General features: G+C 39.5%; 1 protein-coding gene and 1 long non-coding RNA gene across 9 annotated transcripts in view; one reads left to right on the top strand and one right to left on the bottom strand.

Moving 5' to 3' along the window:
- Positions 1-21,724, top strand: part of STARD13 (StAR related lipid transfer domain containing 13) — a 572,996-nt gene that overhangs the window by 382,785 nt on the left and 168,487 nt on the right. The window contains exon 1 of one of the 4 annotated variants that reach the window (XM_004054356.5): positions 6,818-7,154. The exons of the other annotated variants lie outside the window; for them this stretch is intronic. Within the exon in view, the coding sequence (XP_004054404.4) occupies positions 6,986-7,154 (169 nt within the window). The 5' untranslated portion in view covers positions 6,818-6,985. Of the gene's footprint in view, positions 1-6,817; positions 7,155-21,724 lie in introns of those variants that run through there. 4 annotated transcript variants of the gene reach the window in all.
- Positions 11,273-21,212, bottom strand: LOC109029461 (uncharacterized). 5 transcript variants are annotated; one of them, XR_008671091.2, is made up of 7 exons: positions 21,034-21,212; positions 19,719-20,007; positions 18,555-18,677; positions 16,762-16,924; positions 14,918-15,174; positions 12,958-13,153; positions 11,273-11,589 (listed from the first exon to the last, which is right to left on the bottom strand). It is a non-coding gene; the product is annotated as an uncharacterized lncRNA (long non-coding RNA). The 5 variants fall into 5 exon arrangements; XR_008671092.2 differs by having other exon boundaries at positions 12,958-13,081; XR_008671093.2 differs by lacking the exon at positions 16,762-16,924.

Here is a 21,724-nt window from a genome sequence, read left to right as displayed (position 1 = left end):
GTGGTGATTTTTTTTTTTTTTTGAAACGGGGTCTTGCTCTGTTGCCCAGGCTAGAATGCAGTGGCACACTCATGGCTTACTGCAGCCTTGACCTCCCAGGCTCAAGTCATCCTCCTGCCTCAGCCTTCCAATTAGATGGGACTACAGGCACTCACAACCATGCCTGGCTAAGTTTTGTAAATTTTTTTTTTTTTTTTTTTTTTTTTTTTTGTAGAGATGGGTTTTTGCCATGTTGCCCAGGCTGGTTTCAAACTCCTGAGCTCGAGTGATGCACCCAAAGTGTTGGGATTACAGGCCTGCTGATTCTTTATGAGGGCCTGGGAAAATCTTCCCTGGGGTCAGCATACCTGGTGATCTGTATTTATCTTGACCATTGTTTTGTTTTTCATCTTACGGATATGTTGAATTTTGTAACTGGGTTTTTGCTTTGTCAGAGAGGCATCTTAAGCCACATTCTCACCCACTTCCAGCAAATATGCAGGACTTCATGGCTTGCATATCTGTGAATGGATTTTACCCCTAGCTTTATTATTTTCCTGCCCTTACTTTACCTTTCCCCCAAATTCAGTTAGTTGTTTATTTTTTACTTTTATAATATTGGGGTGCGGGTTGTTAGCTACTAGAAATAACAAGGCAGAAATAAATAGCTGGAGGAGAAAGTCAGGAATTGAACAAAACTCAACTACTGCAATAAGTTTAAAGACCTCTTCTTAAGTTCAAAAGATCGTTTGGTAAGTAAAGAATAGAGAACAGTCAAGTAACAGCAGATTTTATGAAAATAACAAAAATAGCATCCAGCTATTTATGCACTTAGATATATATGATCTAATATATGTGCTTATATATGATCTAAAACACTTAGATCATATATAACAAATAGCACGAGACAACAGATAGCCTCTAGCCTCCCACACTTCACTTAACATGGGGTATAGTGGTAAATTTCTTTTCTGTCTTCCCTGGCAGACAGTCCCTTGAGAACAGGGGCCAAATCATACTCACCTTTGTGTCTATTATACTTACTGCCCTGTTTTTCAGGCATCCCATGTTAAATTTATGAATGAGTGAATATAGATTATAAAAAATAAAGCCTCCCATAATCTCAGACTGCATCAGCAAAAGTACAATGCCCTGAATGCAGGAAATATGCACACAGTGTACCATGTACTACTGTGCTTGGCCAAGTCTAGAGCTCTAAGCTTAGAGTAGATACCCACATATTTTTAAAGGTATACTGACAGACTGGAGCAGATCCAAAAGAGAGCAGTCAGCTGGATGAATGGCTAAAGTCATGTGGTTCGATGGAAAAAAATGTGAGACTACACAAAAACATTCTTACAAGGGCTTTTGACAAACATCGGAAGGACGGCTTGTGGAAGAAAGCATAGATTTGTCCTGCCTGATTCAAAATGGCAGAATCAGAGCTAGTGGATGGAAATTAAAAAGAAGAACATTCTTCAATAGCTTGGGGTCCTCTGTGAGATAATACACTCTTTATATGCAGGTAGAGAATTAACTCTACTACTGCAGTAGTTGAGTGGTTGGATTAGAAAATGTTTAATATTCCTTCTAAATTCAAGATGTCAAAACTTTATGCCTGTAGTAGTTGCAGTAACAAACAGATTCCATATGAACATGTAACAAGCCAATCTAATTAATGTGCCACATAACAGTGGTTTACAGGTATTAATATGACTGGTAAGACCAAAGAGCTTTGTATTAGTTATGAAAGTGTTTCTGGAGGCAATAGGTTTTAACTGAGTCTCATGGGTGGAAGAGAAGGGAATCACACAATTCTAGATCTGTGAAACAACTGAGAAAATGAAAGAATTCTGGTTTGGCTGGAGTGTGTGGGTGTAGTAATGGTCCCAGGACAGGACAGACCAGGTTACTGTCATATGGGCTGGAGCTGATGGTTGCATCCCCAGGGAATGGCATACGGGAGAGCACAAGCTCCTGGAGGCCCATAGATGGGAATGCACCAGACAGTAGGGAGGGCTGAGAGACAAAGTAAAGGGAATCTATTACCACTTACAAGTGTTTGCGGCAGGATCTGGACTCCAGATGAGAGCTGTGGTCTGGAGCTAGGAAAGCTGATCTGGACCGAGCTCTTTCATGGAGTCGTGGTCAAAGCTGCCAGTGTTAGTGTCACCAGCTTGTCTGCACTGGGCATGGGACATGGGGTGCATGCAGATTGGGAAAGTTAATTGGCACAGAGTTGGGCACACACATCACAAATCAATCGGTGAAAATCCTCAAATGCTGTCCTTCAGAGCCCACAGGAAGGTTTTGACATCAACCCACAATCTTTGGGTTCACGTAATTTCGAAAGCAGCCTTCCAAATCAGCTCTGCATTTTTCCGCCTGCCACTTGTATCTCAAACATTTTCCCAGTTGGCAGAACTACCTTGGCTCCCTCTGAACAGACTGACGAGGAGGCTGGAATGTGTGTGAAGGAGTAGAAAGGGCAGCAGACAGTGAGCCATTCCTGGCTTCTGTAAAAGCACTCCTTAGCGTTCTGCCCTGTGTATACAAGATTCCATTGAGCGCTAATCTGGGATCATCTATCGAAATACTTGAAAATTCCAAATACCAAAAGTTTTGCTTAGAGGTCAAATTTCAGAGTTTTGACTGTATTTGGAGTGTTTGCATTGACAGTGAATGCTATGAGAAATTCAAGGCATACGCAGCATTAGCCTTGAGGACGGACAGAATGCAGAGAACAAACTACCCTGGAAGGGATTGGCAAAGAGGGTCAAGCTGAGCTGCTTATTCATTTGAGGGTTGGGCGGGGGTGGGGAGAGTCTCTAGTCCTCACCTGTGGGTTACTCCTAAGAGGCCTTGTGGCTTCTATTGATTGATTAAGGGCTCTGGGATCTGTACTTCTTACTTGAAGACACCAACTCTCAATCACCACGGGATTTTAGCTGCCCCATACCCATATTTCCCTGTAGGCATTCCAGTATCGCAGGCAGTTAAATAGGATTAGGATGATTTTCAGGCTCTTCTTCCAAAATGTTCTCCCCTTTCCAATTTCCGGAGTGCCTTTTCGGTGCCGTGTTTTTCCTTCCCTGTCTCTCCTGTGTAATAGTGAAAAGAGTGAAAATAGCATCAGCTTGGAGATGCACAAAGGCTCTGCACTTGCTTGCTATGTGACTTCTGTGAATCTTAGCCTCCTTTCCATCCAGTCAGATACCTCCAGTGATAGCTGTGGAGATTAATGTTAAAAAACATAAAATATGAAGCGATGAAGGCTTCAGACCTGGCACATAGTAGGTGCTCAGTGCTGTTGCCTTCTCTCCTCTTTCCTTTCCCTTCTCTTTTGCTGTCTTTGGTTCTCGGTAGCCATCTGTTTATCTCACTCCTGAAACAGTCTGACTGAAGATCACAATTTGAGCAGATTAGAAGGGAAGAAAAGTAGGTGAAAACTGAACACAAGTGCCATCTGTTTTCCTCATTTTTAAAGGAATTAGAGAGGAAGAGATATGGTGTCAGTCCTGGAAGATGCTTGTGATTTGGGCACTCTCTCCCTCTTTGATTCCATAGGACTTCATGCACTCACTGGAGAAGAGGACCAGCTCTCTCAGTTGCCTGTAAAGGAAAAGCCAGAGAGAGAACTAGCCATTTCTTGATTCTAATACAACAGACCTGTCTACCCCAGTGGTAATTCTTCTAACACAGGGACTATATGATCACAAAAAAGAATTTATTTAAAAAGTACAAGTTTCATAGCAATGGCGATACTTTAGCATAAAACAAGGTACTAATGACGTGCTAATGAGAAAATAATGTTACATATTTGCTTTAAATATAGTACCTTGGAAATACAAAATGAAAAAACATGGTGAGCAGGTACATGAATTTATAGATACTACTTGAACTATGAAATAAAACTTTAGCGGCCCTGTATATGCATACAGAAAACCAAATGTTGATATGTGATCCTTCCTCGAGCCCCTTATGAAAATGCTGGCTGATTTTTTGAAAAAATGAGGCTTCATTCTAAGTTGGCTTTTTTTTTTAATTAGGGAATAAAAATTCCCTTTATAAAAAAAAAAAATGTAGGGCCAAGTGTGATTGGTCACGCCTGTAATCCTACCACTTTGGGAAGCTGAAGCAGGAGAAATGCTGGAAGCCAGGAGTTTGCCATCAGCTTAGGAAGCAAAGAGAGACCCCCATCTCTACAACTTTTTTTTTTTTTTAATTGGCCAGGTGTGATGGTGTGCACCTGGAGTCTCAGCTACTTGGGAGGCTGAGGCAAGAGAATCACTTGAGCCCAGGAGTTGGAGACTACAGTGAACTATGATTGCGCCACTGCAATCCAGCCTGGGAGACAGAGTGAGGCACCATCTTAAAAAAAAATAAATAAATTCAATTCTTGTTCTTTATTGCCAAGATTATTTTAATGAAATATTATATATAGTCATAAATACAAACTTATGATCTTAATGTTTTCAGAACCAGACACCCCAGAACTTTCAACACATTCACGACTATGCAAAAAGGAGACAATGTAAGTTTTATTGTCGTTGTTATTGTTTTATCTAGTAACCTCGCCTTGACACACTGCAATCCTTCTTAGGAAGAATCATTCCACTTGTTTTTATAATAGAATGCAGCCAAGTCAGCAATGAACTGCAAGGTTGGCATTGGAAATGGCCGGTCTATCTTTAAGTGCTATCCAAAGCTATAAAAAGCTACATATTTTTTCCTCACCTTTACCTTTTTACCTTTTCCTCACCTTTACTTGGTTTCCCAGAACATGTTCAATGTTCTCAAGTCCCATGCTCCCCTCTTCTTTCTCTCTCCACCCTCCTTCCATTCTCTTCCAGTAAAAAAGTGATAACCACCAAGTGTCTGCCTTGAACACAAAGTTATGACAAGATGCTCCCAATGTTGGACCATCAAGCCGAAAGCACGTGCACAAAGCAGCTTATGCAAGCACCTTAATCGGACGGCCACCAGTGCAGACTGAGCTGGGCTCATGAAGCTTCCAGGCAGCCAACTTTGCAATATGGTGCTCGACCTTTCTCCATTCACATCCACGCTTCTGCCGAGCAGTTCCTTAGGTCTCAGATCCCTTTCACCTTCCACAGACGATGCTATGGAACAGAAAAACTGCTGCTCAAATCCTAAATAAGAATGGAAAGTGCACAGTATGGCCCCATAGATCTTCCTTTCCCTTCCTGCCATGAAGCCAACCTGAAAACAAAGACATGATGACTCTTGTGTAACCACCCGAAGAGGCTGACAATTACCAACTACGTGAGGTAGTAGGCAATTGTCACATGCTGGGCTGCAGAGATCGTGCTTAACTTGTTTATTCTCATAGCGGGACAGTTACACAAGACGAGCTGCTTCTCAGAATCAGGCTAGCAACAATTCCCTCAGGGAAAGTTGTTAAGGCTTATGGGCCTCAGAGAGCCAGAGTAAGAAGAATCAAAGTCCTAATTTAAATCCTGTTAAACTTTTAATTTGGAAATAATGTAGAAATAATTTCTCATTATTAGACTATAAATTCCCAGCCAGGCTATGTTTCCGTCAGCCAAATGTAGAAGCAACTTGGTCATATACTTTTTGTATCAAAGAACTTTATTCATTCAGCCCCAGGCTCAGAATTCGATAACATGTTTTCTGTGGACTTTTTCTCTTCACATCAAACAATGTTAAAGAAGAAAAACAGGGAAAATTATGACATATACATATATGTCACTCAGTGTGTGTGTGTGTATATATATATATATGTACACATATATATATATATATACACACACACTCAGATATGGCCAAACTGAATTACTAGCAGTTTGCTTAAACTATATACTCTGGTTCTGGATCTGCACACATGGGTACCTACAGTCTCTTGCAAAGCCCTCCCCAGACTCTGCCTATCAGAATTCCCCCCGTTTTAAAAAGCCTATCCAAATGTCTCTTTCTCTATCTGGCTTGCAATCATCACCCCAGTCAAAAATAATATTGCTCACCTAGCGTTGTGTTTGCGTCCTTTTTGAGACATATATATGGCCTCATGTTAGAAGCTTTTGTATAACTTCTCAATGGGTGCTTAGCAGGTTGATGACAGTATCTTTGAAGTACCTTTGCAACTTCTGCAGTGATTCTTGTCTTAAATGATTCAGTGTCTTAAATGTGATAGGCACCTTCTAAGTATTTTACCTCTAGGTGATTAAAAATTGGGGAAGTAGAGAAATCAAAGAGGAAAGGATGCTTAATACGTAACTCGTGTGTACTTTGCCTCTCTGAGTCTTATCTGTAAGAGCCCTCCAATTCCCATCACGTGAGGGTCAGGATCTGTGGTGTATTCACTCCTGGTGTTAAAGCCCTTGAAGTTTATTTTTCACTGGAAAAGTTTTTATTTGAGTTGTTTCTTGATAATGAAGGTGGTGGCTTACGCTCAGCTGTTGATGCTTGTTTGAAGTAGTTTTTTTGTTGTTGTTTTGTTGTGTCTTTTAAATTTAAGAGATTTATCAGGTCCATCTTTTACCTGGCTGTAGCTGCCCTATAGAAAGCGAAGGAGCTTTCTCTAACTTTGACAGGCTGAAAAGTTTCCTGAGCCCTGGACTTGTTTGTCTTCTACTGGTTTTGCCCTTCCCTCTTTCTTTTTCTTTCAACTCCTTTAGTGAGGGCTGCTTTTGGGTGCTTCGTCAGCTCTGAGGCACGTCAAATACGTGTATTTTGCTTTCAGCATTGTGTGAGGGACCCTGGCGGCTGGAACTGCCTCTGGTCGGGGCTTAGGGCTGACTGCGAACGTTCCCATTTTCCTCTCTTCCTCTCATTGGTTCCCGAGGTCACGTGAGGGCCCCGGGGGTTGGAATTCTGAGTTGTGGCTTTGGCACTCCTCTTTCTTTTTAAAAATCGCTGGGTCTGTTGAGCTGTCCTGGGCTGGGTGCCTTGCTCTCTGACTGAGACTGGAGACAGACAGGAACAGCCACAGGCAGACTGAGGTGGCAATAGGAAATCTGCCGAGATGTTCAGTCAGGTGCCCAGGACCCCAGCCTCAGGCTGCTACTACCTAAATTCCATGACACCTGAGGGCCAGGAGATGTACTTGCGATTTGATCAGACTACAAGACGCTCTCCTTACAGGATGAGCCGGATTCTAGCACGCCATCAGCTAGTGACTAAAATTCAACAAGGTGAGTGGCCGGCAGTGGAAGGCTGTTGCTCATTCTGATTTCTGTTGGCTCTATTTCATGCTAACCCAGTTTTTTTTGTTTGTTTGTTTCCACTTTATAACATATGGATTTCTATGCCACACTACCCGTAACTTTGAAAAATAACTTTAGGCTGCAGTTTTCAGCAAACAGGACAGTCCTTAGCTGCCACATAGCTCAACATAAAGTGCACAAAAAACTTCACGGTGGGACAGTGAATCATAAATTCCCAAACTGACGTGTGTCTACAGAACAGATGAGAACTGTTACTCAGTGTGTATCTTAGGAGCTTTTCTGCAGTTTCCTCACACTCCGTCACATTTAAAATGTGGACACTTGTTTATTTCATTAGGGAGGAGGCGAGGGACTAATGTCCACCCTGCCGAGAGTATTTCGAACATCCTTAGTGAAGAGGAGGAAAGCAAGAATTCTGTTCTAAAGGCCACCAGGCTAAGCACTAGAATCGCATTCTCTTCCTGTTTGTATGTTGATGTCAGCAGTTGCCACAGATGTGTTAATATTGTTTTCCTGGTAAAGAATTAAGGTGTTCTTTCATCTCAAAACAAATCCCGTAACCTGCACACAAAACTCCAGCTTCCTAATGCAAAGAGAAGAGAATATTGATTATAAGCTGCTTGATATTCTTTTTATTCTCAGCCCCCCAAAATACCAGCCTGGAAGTCTGGGCATTACTAAAATCTACCAGTCTCAAAAAAAAAAAAAATTTAAAACATGCTCCTTCTAGGGTATATCAGTAGAAAGTAGAAAGATGAACGTTCCTAAGAAGCCCCTAACACACACGTTTACAGTCAGTTAATGATCACCCTCCTCCTAGACTACAAAAAAGAAATTATTATATTGGTGCTAAATAAGTTAACCAGGAATTTTTAGAGCCGTTCCTGAGAAGCTCCTAACACACGTTTACAGTCAGTTAATGATCACCCTCCTCCTACACAACAAAAAAAGAAATTATTATATTGGTGCTAAATAAGTTAACCAGGAATTTTTAGAGCAATTATAAAAATACGGTTTCCACTTAAATAAATGAGTTTAAGATTATATTGAATATTAGAGAGGAAGTTGGGGTTTGTAATCATGAAAATCTTATTGTAATGTTTCCAAAAAGAACAATATGTATTCTAGCGGGCAGCATTTGATGAGATTGTTTCCTTGGAAATTAGGATTTGTTTGTAAAGGTTCAGGAACTAGTTATGTGTGAAGGATGCTGGTCCTTCCTACATGCTGGTCTGATTTCAGGAAGGATATTATGTCATTCCATAAACTCTGTGTCCAGGTCTTGATTGAATAGAAACAAAAGTAATTATTTCCCTGTGGCTAGATTTAAAAATACTTTAGGCTTAGAATAAAAACCAGCTCCACTTTGGTTTTAGAAATTTCTGACAATGGTGCCTTTCCAAATGCCATCATCTTTATGAACACCGAGGCTTAATGATGCGCTATCATCTACAAGATATAAATGTTCCTCAGCATGCATATCATATTAGAAATATTGCATAGAACTAGCTGAAATTGCTTTGCAGACCTCCTTAGATGTATTTACAATAATTTATTTTATTTAAATATTATTTATGTTCTTTTTGGAATGAGGGTTATTTTTCCATTCAAGATTTGAAGTTGTGAACACATGCACTATCATTGAACGTGCCCTGTCACACAGACATATGGGCACCCTCAGTTTATGTTTCGTTTTTGTCTAATTAGATAATTTGAGAATTCCCTCTTTTTTATACTGGGCAATGGAGTGTTTGAAGTCAATGAATGCCTAACACTTAAAACTGACAGTTAAGATCACAGGGAAGCAACAAAGATTTCCAACAGTCTTGTGATTCAGAAATCATTATGTGTTAACATCATACAACTCTTTAGTAAGACAATGAGAAAGCAATGCGAAACAATTTTATTGAGTTTATTGTATTAGAAGATTGGTTTACTGTAATTGCAGAGAATGTGGATTAAACAGTTACAGCATACCAAAATCATTGTAGTTAATTGTTTTTTATTATGCCCATTTTACAGATGAGAAAACAGAGGCACACAGATTTCAAGCATCTTATCTAAGGTCACCCAGTAGGAACTGATACTTGAATACAGCTTGACAGTCCATGCTCTGCAATACACTAGACTATTTTTTAGTTTTTATAATGAGTGCTAAAGTACTGAACCTATGATTGAGTTTCAGATTATATGATATACTAGAGACTTTTTAGACTTTTCTACTCAGGATACAGCAATACACTATATTATAGGACCAGAATTGGTCACTCATTATGAAATTTCCTGTCAGGTTATATTTCTCTAGTGGAAGCAAAGTGCTAAATGTTTTATTCTCTTTAAACAGTTACTACCCAATAACACAGGATGTCAAGTTATTTTACTAACAGTTTTGTTTTCTTTTTGTTTTTGAGACAGAGTCTTACTCTGTCGCCGAGGCTGGAGTGCAGTGGTGTGATCGTAGTTCACTGTAGCATTGACCTCCTGGCTCAAGCGATCCTTCCACCTCAGCCTCCTCAGTAGCTGAGACTTACAGGAGTGTGCCACCATGCCTGGCTAATTTTTAAAACTTTTTTACAGAGACAGGGTCTCACTATATTGTGCAGGCTGTTCTCAAACTCCTGGGCTCAAGTGATCTTCCTACCTCAGCCTCACAAAGTGCGGGGATTACAAATGTGAGCCATTGTGCCCTGCCACTAACAGCTTTTAATCATTCCATTAATCATGTGCAAATAAAATTAATGACAGCATTATTTTCTGTAGTTTACAGGTTAGTATCTTAAAGTGACAGCCACATCACTAAAATGGTTTGCATTATTCTGCTTTAGAGCTTTAAGATTTAGAATTACGTTAATTTGATTTAAGACATCATTGCTTATAATTTCTCATGGTTGTTGGGAACAGTGGAAACGAGTAAGTTGCTCCCCACTGACCTCATTATAGTGAGATAATCATTGAATGGCGTGCACATGATTCAATAGCAGATACACTCATGGGGAGGAAAAACAAGGAGGAGAAATAAAGGAATCTTTGATGATGCATAGAATCAGAATTCATTACCCAAACCCAGGATGAATCTAAACTTGCTCATCTTAGGGTACACATCAAAACATACATGCATCATTTCTCTAGCCTCTTTTTTAGTTCTGGGGTCGCAATTCCATTTCAAAAGAGAGGAGATGTTTAAAAGAGCGTGTTGTTTTGCAGAGTGAAAGTTTATCGTAAGTCGTACTGCCCATAATCCCTACCCCACATTCTTGCTTGAATCAATGGGGAAATTGTTGTAGAGAGAGAGAATGGAAATAAGAATGGTCCTTATTTGCCTCACTGACTGGCGCTTGGGAGTGGATAGGAGAGAGGATGCTGGGGGTGGTGGAAGACCATGTTAGGCCAAGGAAAGGGAGAATTGGATTTTTTTCTAATTTTTTTTATTGTGGTAAAATACACAATACATTAATTTTGCCATCTTAACCATTTTTAAATGTATGCTTCAGTGGTACTTAATACATTCATAATTCATAATGTCCAACCATCACCACCGTCCATCTCCAGAACTCTTTTCATCTTGCAAAACTGAAACTCCATACCCATTAAACAAGAATTCCTCATTCCTCCTCCTCTCGGCCTTTGGCAACCACCATTCAACTTTCTGTCTCTATGAATTTGACTGCTTTAAGTACCTCATATAAGTGAAATCATACAGTGATTCACTTTGTGTGACTGGCTTATTTCACTTTGTACAATGTCTTTGAGGTTCATCCATGTTATAGCACATGGCAGGATTGCCTTCCTTTGTAAGGCTGGATAATATTCCATTGTATATCTATACTACATTTCACTTTCTGTTTTTTTATTAGTAGCCATCTTAATGGGTGTAAGGTGGGAGAATTGGATTTCTATGTCATTATTTGATGGTTTTGATTTATTAGTTCTACATCATTATTTGGTGGTTTTGATTTAGTGCAACATGATGGATGCACCATGTTTAAAGTCTACACACACACACACACACACACACACACACACATATTTGGAAAACCCAAATGTAAGTAGAAACATAAATGTGATTACTTGCTTTGTGAAAGAACTTATCACACTATTACACTTTTTATTTTATTTCAAATGCTTAGAAAACAGCATAATCCGGATTGCAGTCAAGTCCACTGAAGTAGGATAAGGAGACAGGCATCCGGGCTCTGTATAGAAGCTCCTTCGCTCCTTTACAGCGTTGAGTTCCAGAGCTTCACTGGACCTTTGGTTTTTGATGAGAAAATGAAGTGGATGGACTATGATTGCTCAAGTTTATTCTGTGTCTCATGTTCTGGAATCCTCTCTGTGGTTAAGTCAGCAACTCTTTGAACAGGATTGTAGAAAGCAGGGGAACATAAACCTAACATACTAGAACCTAAAAAGGCAACAGAGCGGCTTTATTATGTGGGATATATCAGTGGCTTACAATTGCTCTACAGTTTCTCAAGGAAATGGTAAAGTGGAAGTTAGGTTTTTGTTCTACCTCAGCAACTAATTTATTGTGTGATCTGAGAGAAGTCACAGCTTCTCTAGACCTTTTTCCCTTCGTCCATTAAATAAAGGGTTTGGATTAAAGAATCTCTGAAGTCCCCATCATCTCTACATTCTAGGATTCTGCAATCACAGGTATTACCTTAAGACAAAAGCAATGCATATTTACATTTTTCTTATTACGTCATTCAGCATATACCTGGACATGCTTCCTTGAAACCTGTGTAATGCTTTCATTAATATCGATGTAATAGGAATGTTAGGAAGTTCAGTCTGGTGGACTATTTAAATGTCAGTATAACTATAATTATACAGAAACTTGTAAACACCTTTCTTTCTCCAAAATCCAGGCCTGTAAAGTGGAATTGTCTTGATGCCTGACTATAGCAAGAATTGCAGGGACTGAAGGAAGTCCGTGTGTGTGCCTCTTACCTCACAGTACAACCTCTTTCTTTTCTTGATAGAAAATGTGGAATGTAGAAAGTTTTACTACCGAGAAAGTAGTGAAAGTTAAACTGTCATTTGAGTTGCCATTCTATCTGAGGCTATTTTTAAGTAGATATGGCACCTGATTTGAACTCAATTAGAGTGGGATATACTGCCTTTCAAAAATTTCCCCAGAGAATGCCAGTGGGCATGAGTGATGTATTCCCCCTCATTACTATGTCAAAAGGCATCTTGGGAATTTGCCCAACCTAAGTGGTGAACATGGCCCATCCCCATGGCCCATACCCCCAGCAACTGGGTAATGTCAACCTAAATTAAACAATCATTTGTTCTTTTGGAATTGCCCTTTCTCTATGTTTAGTACTTTCTTGCCCGACTACTTTCAAACCTGGAGGGTGAATGCACTGGCAGAAAGACAGATGGAACACAGGAAGCAGGCTGAGAATGCATCAGTCATGTATTGCTCAAGTTCTGTCTGTTTGTTTTTTTTAAGAGTGGCAACTGTCATAAATTCACATTTCATGAATCAGAGCCTCTTTCTACTCAGTGCTGGTGTTTGGAGGGCCTGTACAGAAAGGATACTGTTTAACCAAAATTACAGGAAAATCTGCTAAGTGAATTAAATTAACTAACTTTGACTAACATTTTAAAAATTACTACATAGTAAAACTAAAAGAAGTCAAGAAATGAGTACTGGGAGGAAATTAACAAGAGGACAATATGCTTGTAAACATATAAAACTTGAGAGTTTAACTTTAACCAAATTGTAGGTTCAATAGCTACACATCATTGCTTTATAACTCACACATTGGCCAGGGTGGCCAATCCATTGGAGTTGCCTGGAGCAGCACATGACACAGTAGCACAGGGTGTACAGAGATGGGTATTTGCCTTGTGCCTTCTTCTGTGCCAATCGTCCAGGAGTTACTCTGTTGGCAGAATGTTGAAACTTCTGTTGTTCAGATGCGAACAGTTGCCAAATTTGAGTTCTGTAACTTTAGCTTAAGTAAATAAAGATTCATTTTTTAAAATGTCTTTCCCTCTCCCACCTTCCCCAATCATCAGTGCGTTAGTTCTTAGCAAATTTTGGACAATGGTCAACTCTTATAATGCAAAATTCCTCATTTCATTAGCAAATTAATCATGAACACAGAAACACAAGTTAGAAAAAACAGTCACTACTAGTGGTCTTAACAGTATCAATTGATGACCCAAAACAGATTTAAAAATAGAACAAATGATAAGTGGGTTTTGGCAAAACTCTTATATAAAGGGACATAAATAGATGGAGATTTAGTGGAGACATGTCATTAACAAGAGTACACACTTTCTCTGTGTTTCATTAGCTATGACAACAGGGCAGTGAGGCAATCAAGAAGACTTAAGAAGATAGGAGAACCTGAACATGAATTGCACACCAGATATTTGAATGATCTAAAGACCACATAAAAAATATTTGCTGTCTCCCTTGGAGCAATTGAAATATGATTTTGGTATGGGGAAAGATACTATATATTAATTTACATTCCACCTCCTTACCTAGAGGATTTGAGGTCATTTATAGAAGAATATATAACTAAAGATTGCAAGAAAGATAAATCTGATGAAAAGAGAAATGTTGGCCAATTAATGAGGTAAAACTAGGAAGATATATCACATGGAAATATAAAATGTAAGGCCTTGAATAATTATCAAAAATGGGCTGCAAATTTGGCCTGAGCTTCCCTGATCTAAGCAAAGAGGAAAACACAACCAAGGGAAGATTTTCCCTGTTCTTAAGGTAAGAACTTACCAGCCAAGCTTTTCCTGGGACTTGCTCTTTGGGAGAATTTTCTCCCAAGAACTTGACCTATGAGAGGAATTTCTCATACAAATCTCATAAAGGGAACACTGCAAGCTATAGTGAATGGTGCCTTCAACCATGCCTGCTGTGAATTCAGTAGTGAGTCTCGTTTCTTATAACATCCTGCAGTGGAAGTGGGGGCGTCACAGTAAATTATAGTCCAGTAGAAATATTTGGGTGTGGGTGGGTGGGTAGGTAAAAACGAGAGGTCAGGTATGCAGTCTTCAGATTCTCTGTCTTAACCTAGAAATAGCATGGAGATTATCCACAGGCAATTTCTATAAGTCTGCTTCACAGAACACTAGGCCCATTAGACAGATATTCAAGGGAGAAAACATTTCTGTGGTTAAGTCATTTTTGGAAGTGCTACATTCCCTTTCCCTTGGAAATTCAGACTTATGAAAGGCTCAGGAAAATCTTGCACAAAGTAGTTTAACTGTGTTTAAACTGGTATATTTCATCTTGAAACCACTTTTCACAGGATACTGGGAAGTCACATATTGCAAAACCAGCTTTCCCTGGGGAACACATTTTGGAAATGCTGATCTAGGAGAGTATGTGGCCTACGCTTCCCTTAGATAATTCTCTCTGAATATACTTCTTGCATAGATTTGGCAGTAGATACTTTGAAGTTGTATTTTGGAGAGTAACATTGCAAGTATTCTATGTTTTCCAAAAAGGCCAGCCACAAATACTTTAAAAGTCAACTGAGTAAAGTCCAGATGACCATCTTTTTATGAAAATTAACAACCACACAAAGATTCTATCTTGGGTAGGCAGGACAGAAAGCTGAGTCGGTATATGGGCAGAGTTAATAATTATAACATCAAGAATACAACCATTCCTCAAATAACTCTGCAAGATAGGTACTGTTGAGCCAGAAGGAAGAAATTATTGCCTTCTAGCTCTGGCTTTGTCTTACCATAATGTAGTTGAAGTCCTGGGTGAGGTCCAAATGGTTCTAACATTAATGTAGCTAATTCAGGATATTCCATTACTGCTGGGAAGTGGAGTCACTGCCCCACAGGAAAGAAGCAAGAAACTCTTCAGAAGTCTTAGATTCTCTTTTGCCATGGGTGACATGGGATATGGACTCACTGAAGCTCAGGCACTGATGGGTGGCTCCGAGAATTTCCGAATTCATGGTCCAAAAATATCTTTGGTTATATAAAGGCTCTCCTAGTATGACAGAAAGAAGTGAATGAAGTAAAATTATGTAGATAATTCTAATTAGTAAAATCTGCTTGCTTTAGTTATGGAGACAACTTATCAATTTCCAGGAAGTCTACAAATATATTCTTCAGATGTTTTTCCTCCTGCTGGCAAAGAGATACACATTAGCATTCACATTATGAATGACGCTTCTGGAGAGAAATCACACAACATCCAAAAGCTCCAACAGAATGCATAGGGAGTTACCATACTGCCTAGCCCAAGCCGCCACACTGTGAAGTCACTCAAGACCATGGTGGTCATTCTGGACTGGTGCAGTCTAGGGAAGGACCGAGTACCATGAAAATTTATATACTACTGTTTGAAAAGACATGAATTCTCTTTTTTTTTTTTTTCAGAAGCTTAGGATCTAAAATAATCTAAATGGAGAACTTGGAAAATAACTTCAAAATTACAGAAAATGCTAATGCTGTTAGCAAAAGAAAATCAATAGAAATAGATGTACTGTGTCTGGCTAGACTGTCAAATGATTTTCCTCACACAGCATAGGAATCCTGAGAATTTTAAAGGTCTGACAGAGGCAGAGCTGACTAAAATACAAATGATTTGTGTTGCTTTGCCTCCTAACAGTTGGATAAAACACAAGGGCGAAACAATGCAGAGAGATTGGAAAGGAACTTGGCAGTCACCAAGTACCTAATTTACATGTCAGGATTTCGAGCTGAAGTAGGCATTCTCTTCCTGCATTCCAACTCTCCCCTTCCTGCTTACTTCTGAAAATCATACATATGGACAGCAGGAACCTTTGATTAGTATTCAATCTCTGTGAGTGAACAGTAGCATTTCATATACATTTATATTCACCAAACGACACACTGGATACAAAAAGTATGTATAGTCATAAAATCACATTTTCCTCTGAGAGTTATACCACCCTGAAATTATGTATAATATGTAAAATTATTATAAGAAATAAGAACGATTCACAAATCCTGCGGTAATGATATTCCAACCATTCTCACTCAAATAGATGGAGTTCTTATTTGAGAAAATTAAAGAATCTTCTCCAGATGCTTTGAGGGACACAACACATTTCCCACTACATGCATTTCTCAAAATAGAGTGTGAAATCCATCGCAAGGCCCTTACTGTCTGGACTTCTGTAAACCCATGCGTTATGTTTAACAGGTTCTTAATCATCAAACCACCTTCATTTTCACCATTGGTCTCTTTCAGATAGGAAAGTCTACTGACCTCCTTCCCTGAAAATTTGGATCCTTATATTAGCATTCCATTCCACTTGCTGTACTTTTAGTTGGAAGGTCTAAGGCAGACAAAGCTGCTTAAATATTTTTATCACTGACTTCCTAGAAGAAGGAGGAAAAAATCTTGGCAAGAAGAAGGGAAATCAGTCTTGCAGAATATCTTGAAGAAGCCTGCGAAGGAATTCCACTGACTGTGTTCATTATCTATTGGTCCCAATACTGAGTGGAATTTTTATGTGTTATCACTGGCCAGGGTGGCCAATCCATTGGAGTTGCCTGGAGCAGCACATGACACAGTAGCACGGGGTGTACAGAGATGGGTATTTACCTTGTGCCTTCTTTGTGCCAATCTTCCAGGAGTTACTCTGTTGGCAGAATGTTGAAACTTCTGTTGTTCTTAGGAGCAAATAATTGAAACATGTTGGTTGAATTTCAAGACACCTTTTCTTCTCTTTTTCAAATAGCCCTGTGATTACAGATAGCCTTGATTCCTGTGGGATCAAGAATGTCTTAGGGATGTTGTCCATCAGCCCAAACTCCAAACTTACTATAACTCTAATTTAGAGCATTTTCAGGGCTTTGGAGTCATGTACACGTGAATTTGAACTCTAGCTCTACGTCATCCCCATAGAGTGACCTTGGACGAGTCACTTAATGTTTCTTAGCTTTTGTTCCTCTGTGGGTAAAATGGCATTAAAAGAGCAACAGTCTCAGAGTTATTGCAAGGATTAAATGAGAGACTATAATTAAACACAGATCACAGTGTCTGGCACATACTAAGTGCTCAATTTAAGACAAAATGATTATTAAACATCCATGTACATATGACCCTGCAAACTGCTGCATCATCAACTGAAGAGTAAATTATGTTTCAGTAAGTTACACATTTTGTATCATGTTTATTATGGCAGACATATATAATGCCACATTTTTTGTGTGTGTCCTCATGTCTTCCAGAAAATTTGAAACAAAAGAGGTTTTTTTTCTTAAACTGTAATGAAAACCATTGCCTTTTCCAATTGTGGTTTCCTGTGGACACCAGTTGCTCTCAAGTTGCCCTGAACTGGCCTGAAATGGTGTGTTTAGGCCAGGCTTCAGGTCTTATAGATAAATAGTAAAGCCCGTTGAACTTTACCTTGTAGCAGTGAAAGAGACAGTTCTTGGCAGGAAGTGTTCCTAGCTCTCGGAATCACTTGGTGGTAAATGCTGAGCTGAGAGGGCAGGAGTGCTGGAGGAAAGGGGCTGTGCCTCACATTAAACCGAAGGGCTGGGAGGTTCTTGGTGGGGGTAAGCGGGTGGGAATGAAGTCTGAGGCAAACATCATTAATTGGTAATAGATGGGACATTTGGGTTTAAAACTGTATTCCTTAGAACCCAAATATCCGTTTAACAGCCATCTTTTCAAAGCAATCCAATATCTATTTTTGATCCTCCAGTGATGGCAACAGGAGGCCACCAAACCCAGGTTGGGGTGATCTTAGATAAGTCACCTAAGTCTTCCGGTTCTACATTTTCTCTTCTATCATGGAAGGGGTGAACGGATCAATCTGTAACTGAGGTTCTGGAAAGCCAATTTGCCCAAAGGCTAGTGCTACATTCGTCATGGAAAACAACTTAAACATTGTAAAACATGGTAATGCTTTTTCAATGACTGTCTTAGTTTGCTGGGGCTGCAGTAATAAAGTGCCAGAGACTGGGTGACTTAATCCCAAAAATATGTTTCACAGTTCTGGAGGTTGGAAGTTGAGAACAAGGTGCCGGCAGGGTTTGTTCCTTTGGAGGCCTCTCTCCTGGGCTTGCTGACAGCTGCCTTCTTGCTATCTTCACCTGGTCTTCCTTCTGTGTGTGTCTGTGTCTTAATCTCCTCTTGTAAAGACACCAGTCGTATTGGATTGGGGCCCATCCATATGATCTACTTTTATCTTAATGACCTCTTTAAGGGCCCTATCTTCAAATATACTCACACTCTAAGGTATTGGGAGCAAGGACTTCAACACATGAATTTGAAGAGATGCAATTCAGCCCCCACCACATGAATCAAATATTTATTTCCGAATTTTATTTGTTACATAAAAAAAAAAAAGACAGACTGATTTTTATGATATATATGCCTCTGCTTACCAGCATGGTGCTGATTGCTTCCGTGTTTTTGTCTTATTCAATACTCAACAGCCCTCCCTTGAAGATAGATATTAGTATCTACCTGTTTTCAGCATAGGATACTGAGAAAACATTCATCACAAGCTGAAAGAAAATGAATGAAAGAATAAGAGTATATATTTAAAAAAATTTCAACTCTCTCAAATTCTTGTGATTTTTCTAAACTGATGTTAACTTTGAGATTTTTGTTAATTTTGTAAACCTTTCCAGTTTTACACATCTTTGTGGAGAGAAACAGAAAAAAAGTGCTGTACAATGCATGTAAATTTTCTAATGCCCACTTGACAACTTAAAAACTAAGCTCTCGTACTAATTCAAATGAATTATTTAAGAAACTTTAATTGCCCATTTCCTCTAAGGATTTCATTCCTTTTGATTGAGGAATATTCTTCATATTTGTTGAATCCCTCAGCTATGAAAGACTGCCTACAAATCTGATCACTATCAATTTGTTGAAATTTATTCTTAGAGTTTAATGGACTAAAATCTTAACAATTAAACATTGTGGATTCTTTTGCTTTATTGATTTTATGGAATATGTATACTGTTAAGTCCCCCTCTATTTAGAAATTCCTCCAGAAAGAATAGAAACATCCTTTAGTACAGTCTTATACATCATAAATTACATGTTAATCTTGAGCCTTGCAAAAACCTTGTTTTGTAGGATAAAATATTGGCTGTCTGCATATGGTATCTTGGAAACCCTGAAAAACGGTTGTCATATTAATTCCTTCACCGGTGTAGTGCATGACACTTTGTGGAGCCATTCCACATGCATTGTCATTTTGAAGACAGGTGTCCAATGAAATTATAGTCTTGTATTAGGAATCTCTGTCCTCCGAAATCTTTCAGAGAACTGAAAAATGCATAGACAAATTTTCCTACTTTGACATGTTTCTGATTTCATTTTCCTGAATCATTCCTTTGGAAATGAGTTTTGTTGTATGGAAAAACACACTTGTCCAGGAGGGCGCTATCAATAAGTGGAGACTGACTTGATATAATAAGGAAACTTGGCGGCATGCAGCTGCAATTGTAAAACATTAACTGGTAAAAGAGAGATTGTTTCAGAGTCCAATTTTCCCTCCTCCCCAACCCCCATTTAGAGTAAAATTACTTCCTCACCTCCCAATTGATAATTGCATTTCTGCCAAAGCCATTATATTTCTGTTGGTTTCCCATGAGTTTCTTCTGTCACTTTTGCCTCCTTCTCTGTCTTTGGTTACCTTAGCAGAGCTGGCCCTGGACACTGTAGCTTCCATTCTGTGAGGTTTATTGCTTTGTTCGATAATGCCAGGAATGACGTTGAGTTGAGACAAGTTCTTTTCAGATCATTAGCTGTCAGTCACCTTTCCTTCAGGCTGCTTGAATCTGTGCAGCTGCACCCAGAGGCCCAGGCAAGCCACGCCTCTGACTATGGGAGAATATTTCCACTGAATCACCCATGAAAAGACTCAGGGTTTGTCATGGATAGGCAGGTTGTCAGCAGAGTTTATTAACCTTTAAGATGTACTTAGATGAAATATTTGGGTCTGGATTGGTCATTTGACTTTTATATTTCTCACCACAATATTGAGCCTTTGAAATGTTTACATTTTAAAAAGTAGTAACAATATACTTATGCAGGTTGAGTAACCCTAATCAGAAAATTCAAAGTCTGAAACGCTTCAGAATCTGAAACTTCTTGAGCACTGACATGACACTGAAAGGAAATGCCCATTGGAGTATTTTGGATTTCAGATTTGGGGATTAAGGATGCTTAACTGGTATAATGCAAATATTCCAAAATTTTTAGACATCTCAAATCCGAAACACTTCTGGTGCCAAGCATTTCAGATGAGGGTTACTAAACCTGTAGCTACTTTTGTTGAGGAACCACTATGATGTACCAAGAACTATTTTCAGCACTACCTATATTATTATTTTATTTAATTTTCATAAAGACCTAAGAGTTAAGTTTACTCATCTGGAAAATAAACATAGTAAGACCTAACAGATGAGTAAACAAATTCTCCAGGAGTTAAATAAACTTTCCCAAAGTCACACAGTGAGTGGGAGGTGGAACAGGGCTTTGAACTCAAGTCTGGACGATCTGGGAGCCCACGTTATTCTTGACTGTGCAACCCTGTCATCTTCATAATTATAGGTAGGCATGTTTACTTGGAACCAAGCAGTTTATTTTTTTTATTTGTATGTTTTATGCTTTTTTTTTCCCCATCATTATAGACCTGGTTGGTTCTCCCTTCCTCACCAACCCCTCATGTTGCTGGAGGACATCATTGTGCCACCAGCAGCAAAGACGTGTGCCCATCCTATACTAACTACCCTCCCACTCCCCTCTTGAGGGCTGGCTGCTCTTTATCAAGAACTCTGCTTCCCAAGTAAATGTCCAAGGCATCAGGATTCCCAAGGGCAGGATCCAGCATGGTGCCTAACCTACCTGAGGTTCCTAAGTTCCTACCTAAGGAATAGGCATCACAGAAAGTATGGAGTCTTCTACCCGCAACCTCCTTCCTCTACTTCCAGCCCTTCAAAATGCTGCCCTTCTTCCTAGAAAGTGCTGGGGTGGGATGCCCATTCTCCCCCAAGTTTTCCTGGGGCACCTGGGGCCCACAGAGCTCAGGGCCTCTTGTGACTTCACAGTGGACCTTTTCTGACACTAGGGAGTACAAGGAGTGAGGTGGGAATTGGGTAAGACCTGTGTTGTTCTCTAGACAGTGGATCTGGAACTCAGCCATCCTCTAGTGTGAGAAAAGCGTGTATTAAAGGAGGGTCCACATTTTCAGAGAGAAGTCTTGGGCGGAGATTTTTTTCTTCCAGATTTTACAATTCTGTCCTCAGTCATAGCTGAGGCCCGTAGACCAGAATAGTTATAGTTGTATTCTGCACTTGTAGCTAGTGAACAGTAGCCAGTCAGAAAAAAGTATCAATGTTCTGCCAACTTCTGGTGTTTGTGAAATTTTGCCAGAAGCAAAACAGGATAAAAAATAATAAACAGACCTCCTCCCTGGCTTCTTGACTGCTATTTACATAAAGAGATTGATGAACTGACTCTGCTTGTGGGAGTGTGCAGGGAAGGGAATTTTTAAGGAGAAAAGGTTAATTTTGGGGTCCTTGGTTGCATGTGATTT

This window comes from Gorilla gorilla, chromosome 14 (genome assembly GCF_029281585.2).
Source record: "Gorilla gorilla gorilla isolate KB3781 chromosome 14, NHGRI_mGorGor1-v2.1_pri, whole genome shotgun sequence".
Taxonomy (NCBI): domain Eukaryota; kingdom Metazoa; phylum Chordata; class Mammalia; order Primates; family Hominidae; genus Gorilla; species Gorilla gorilla.
Note: the sequence above shows the minus strand (reverse complement) of the source record. Positions and strands in the feature narration are given on the sequence as shown.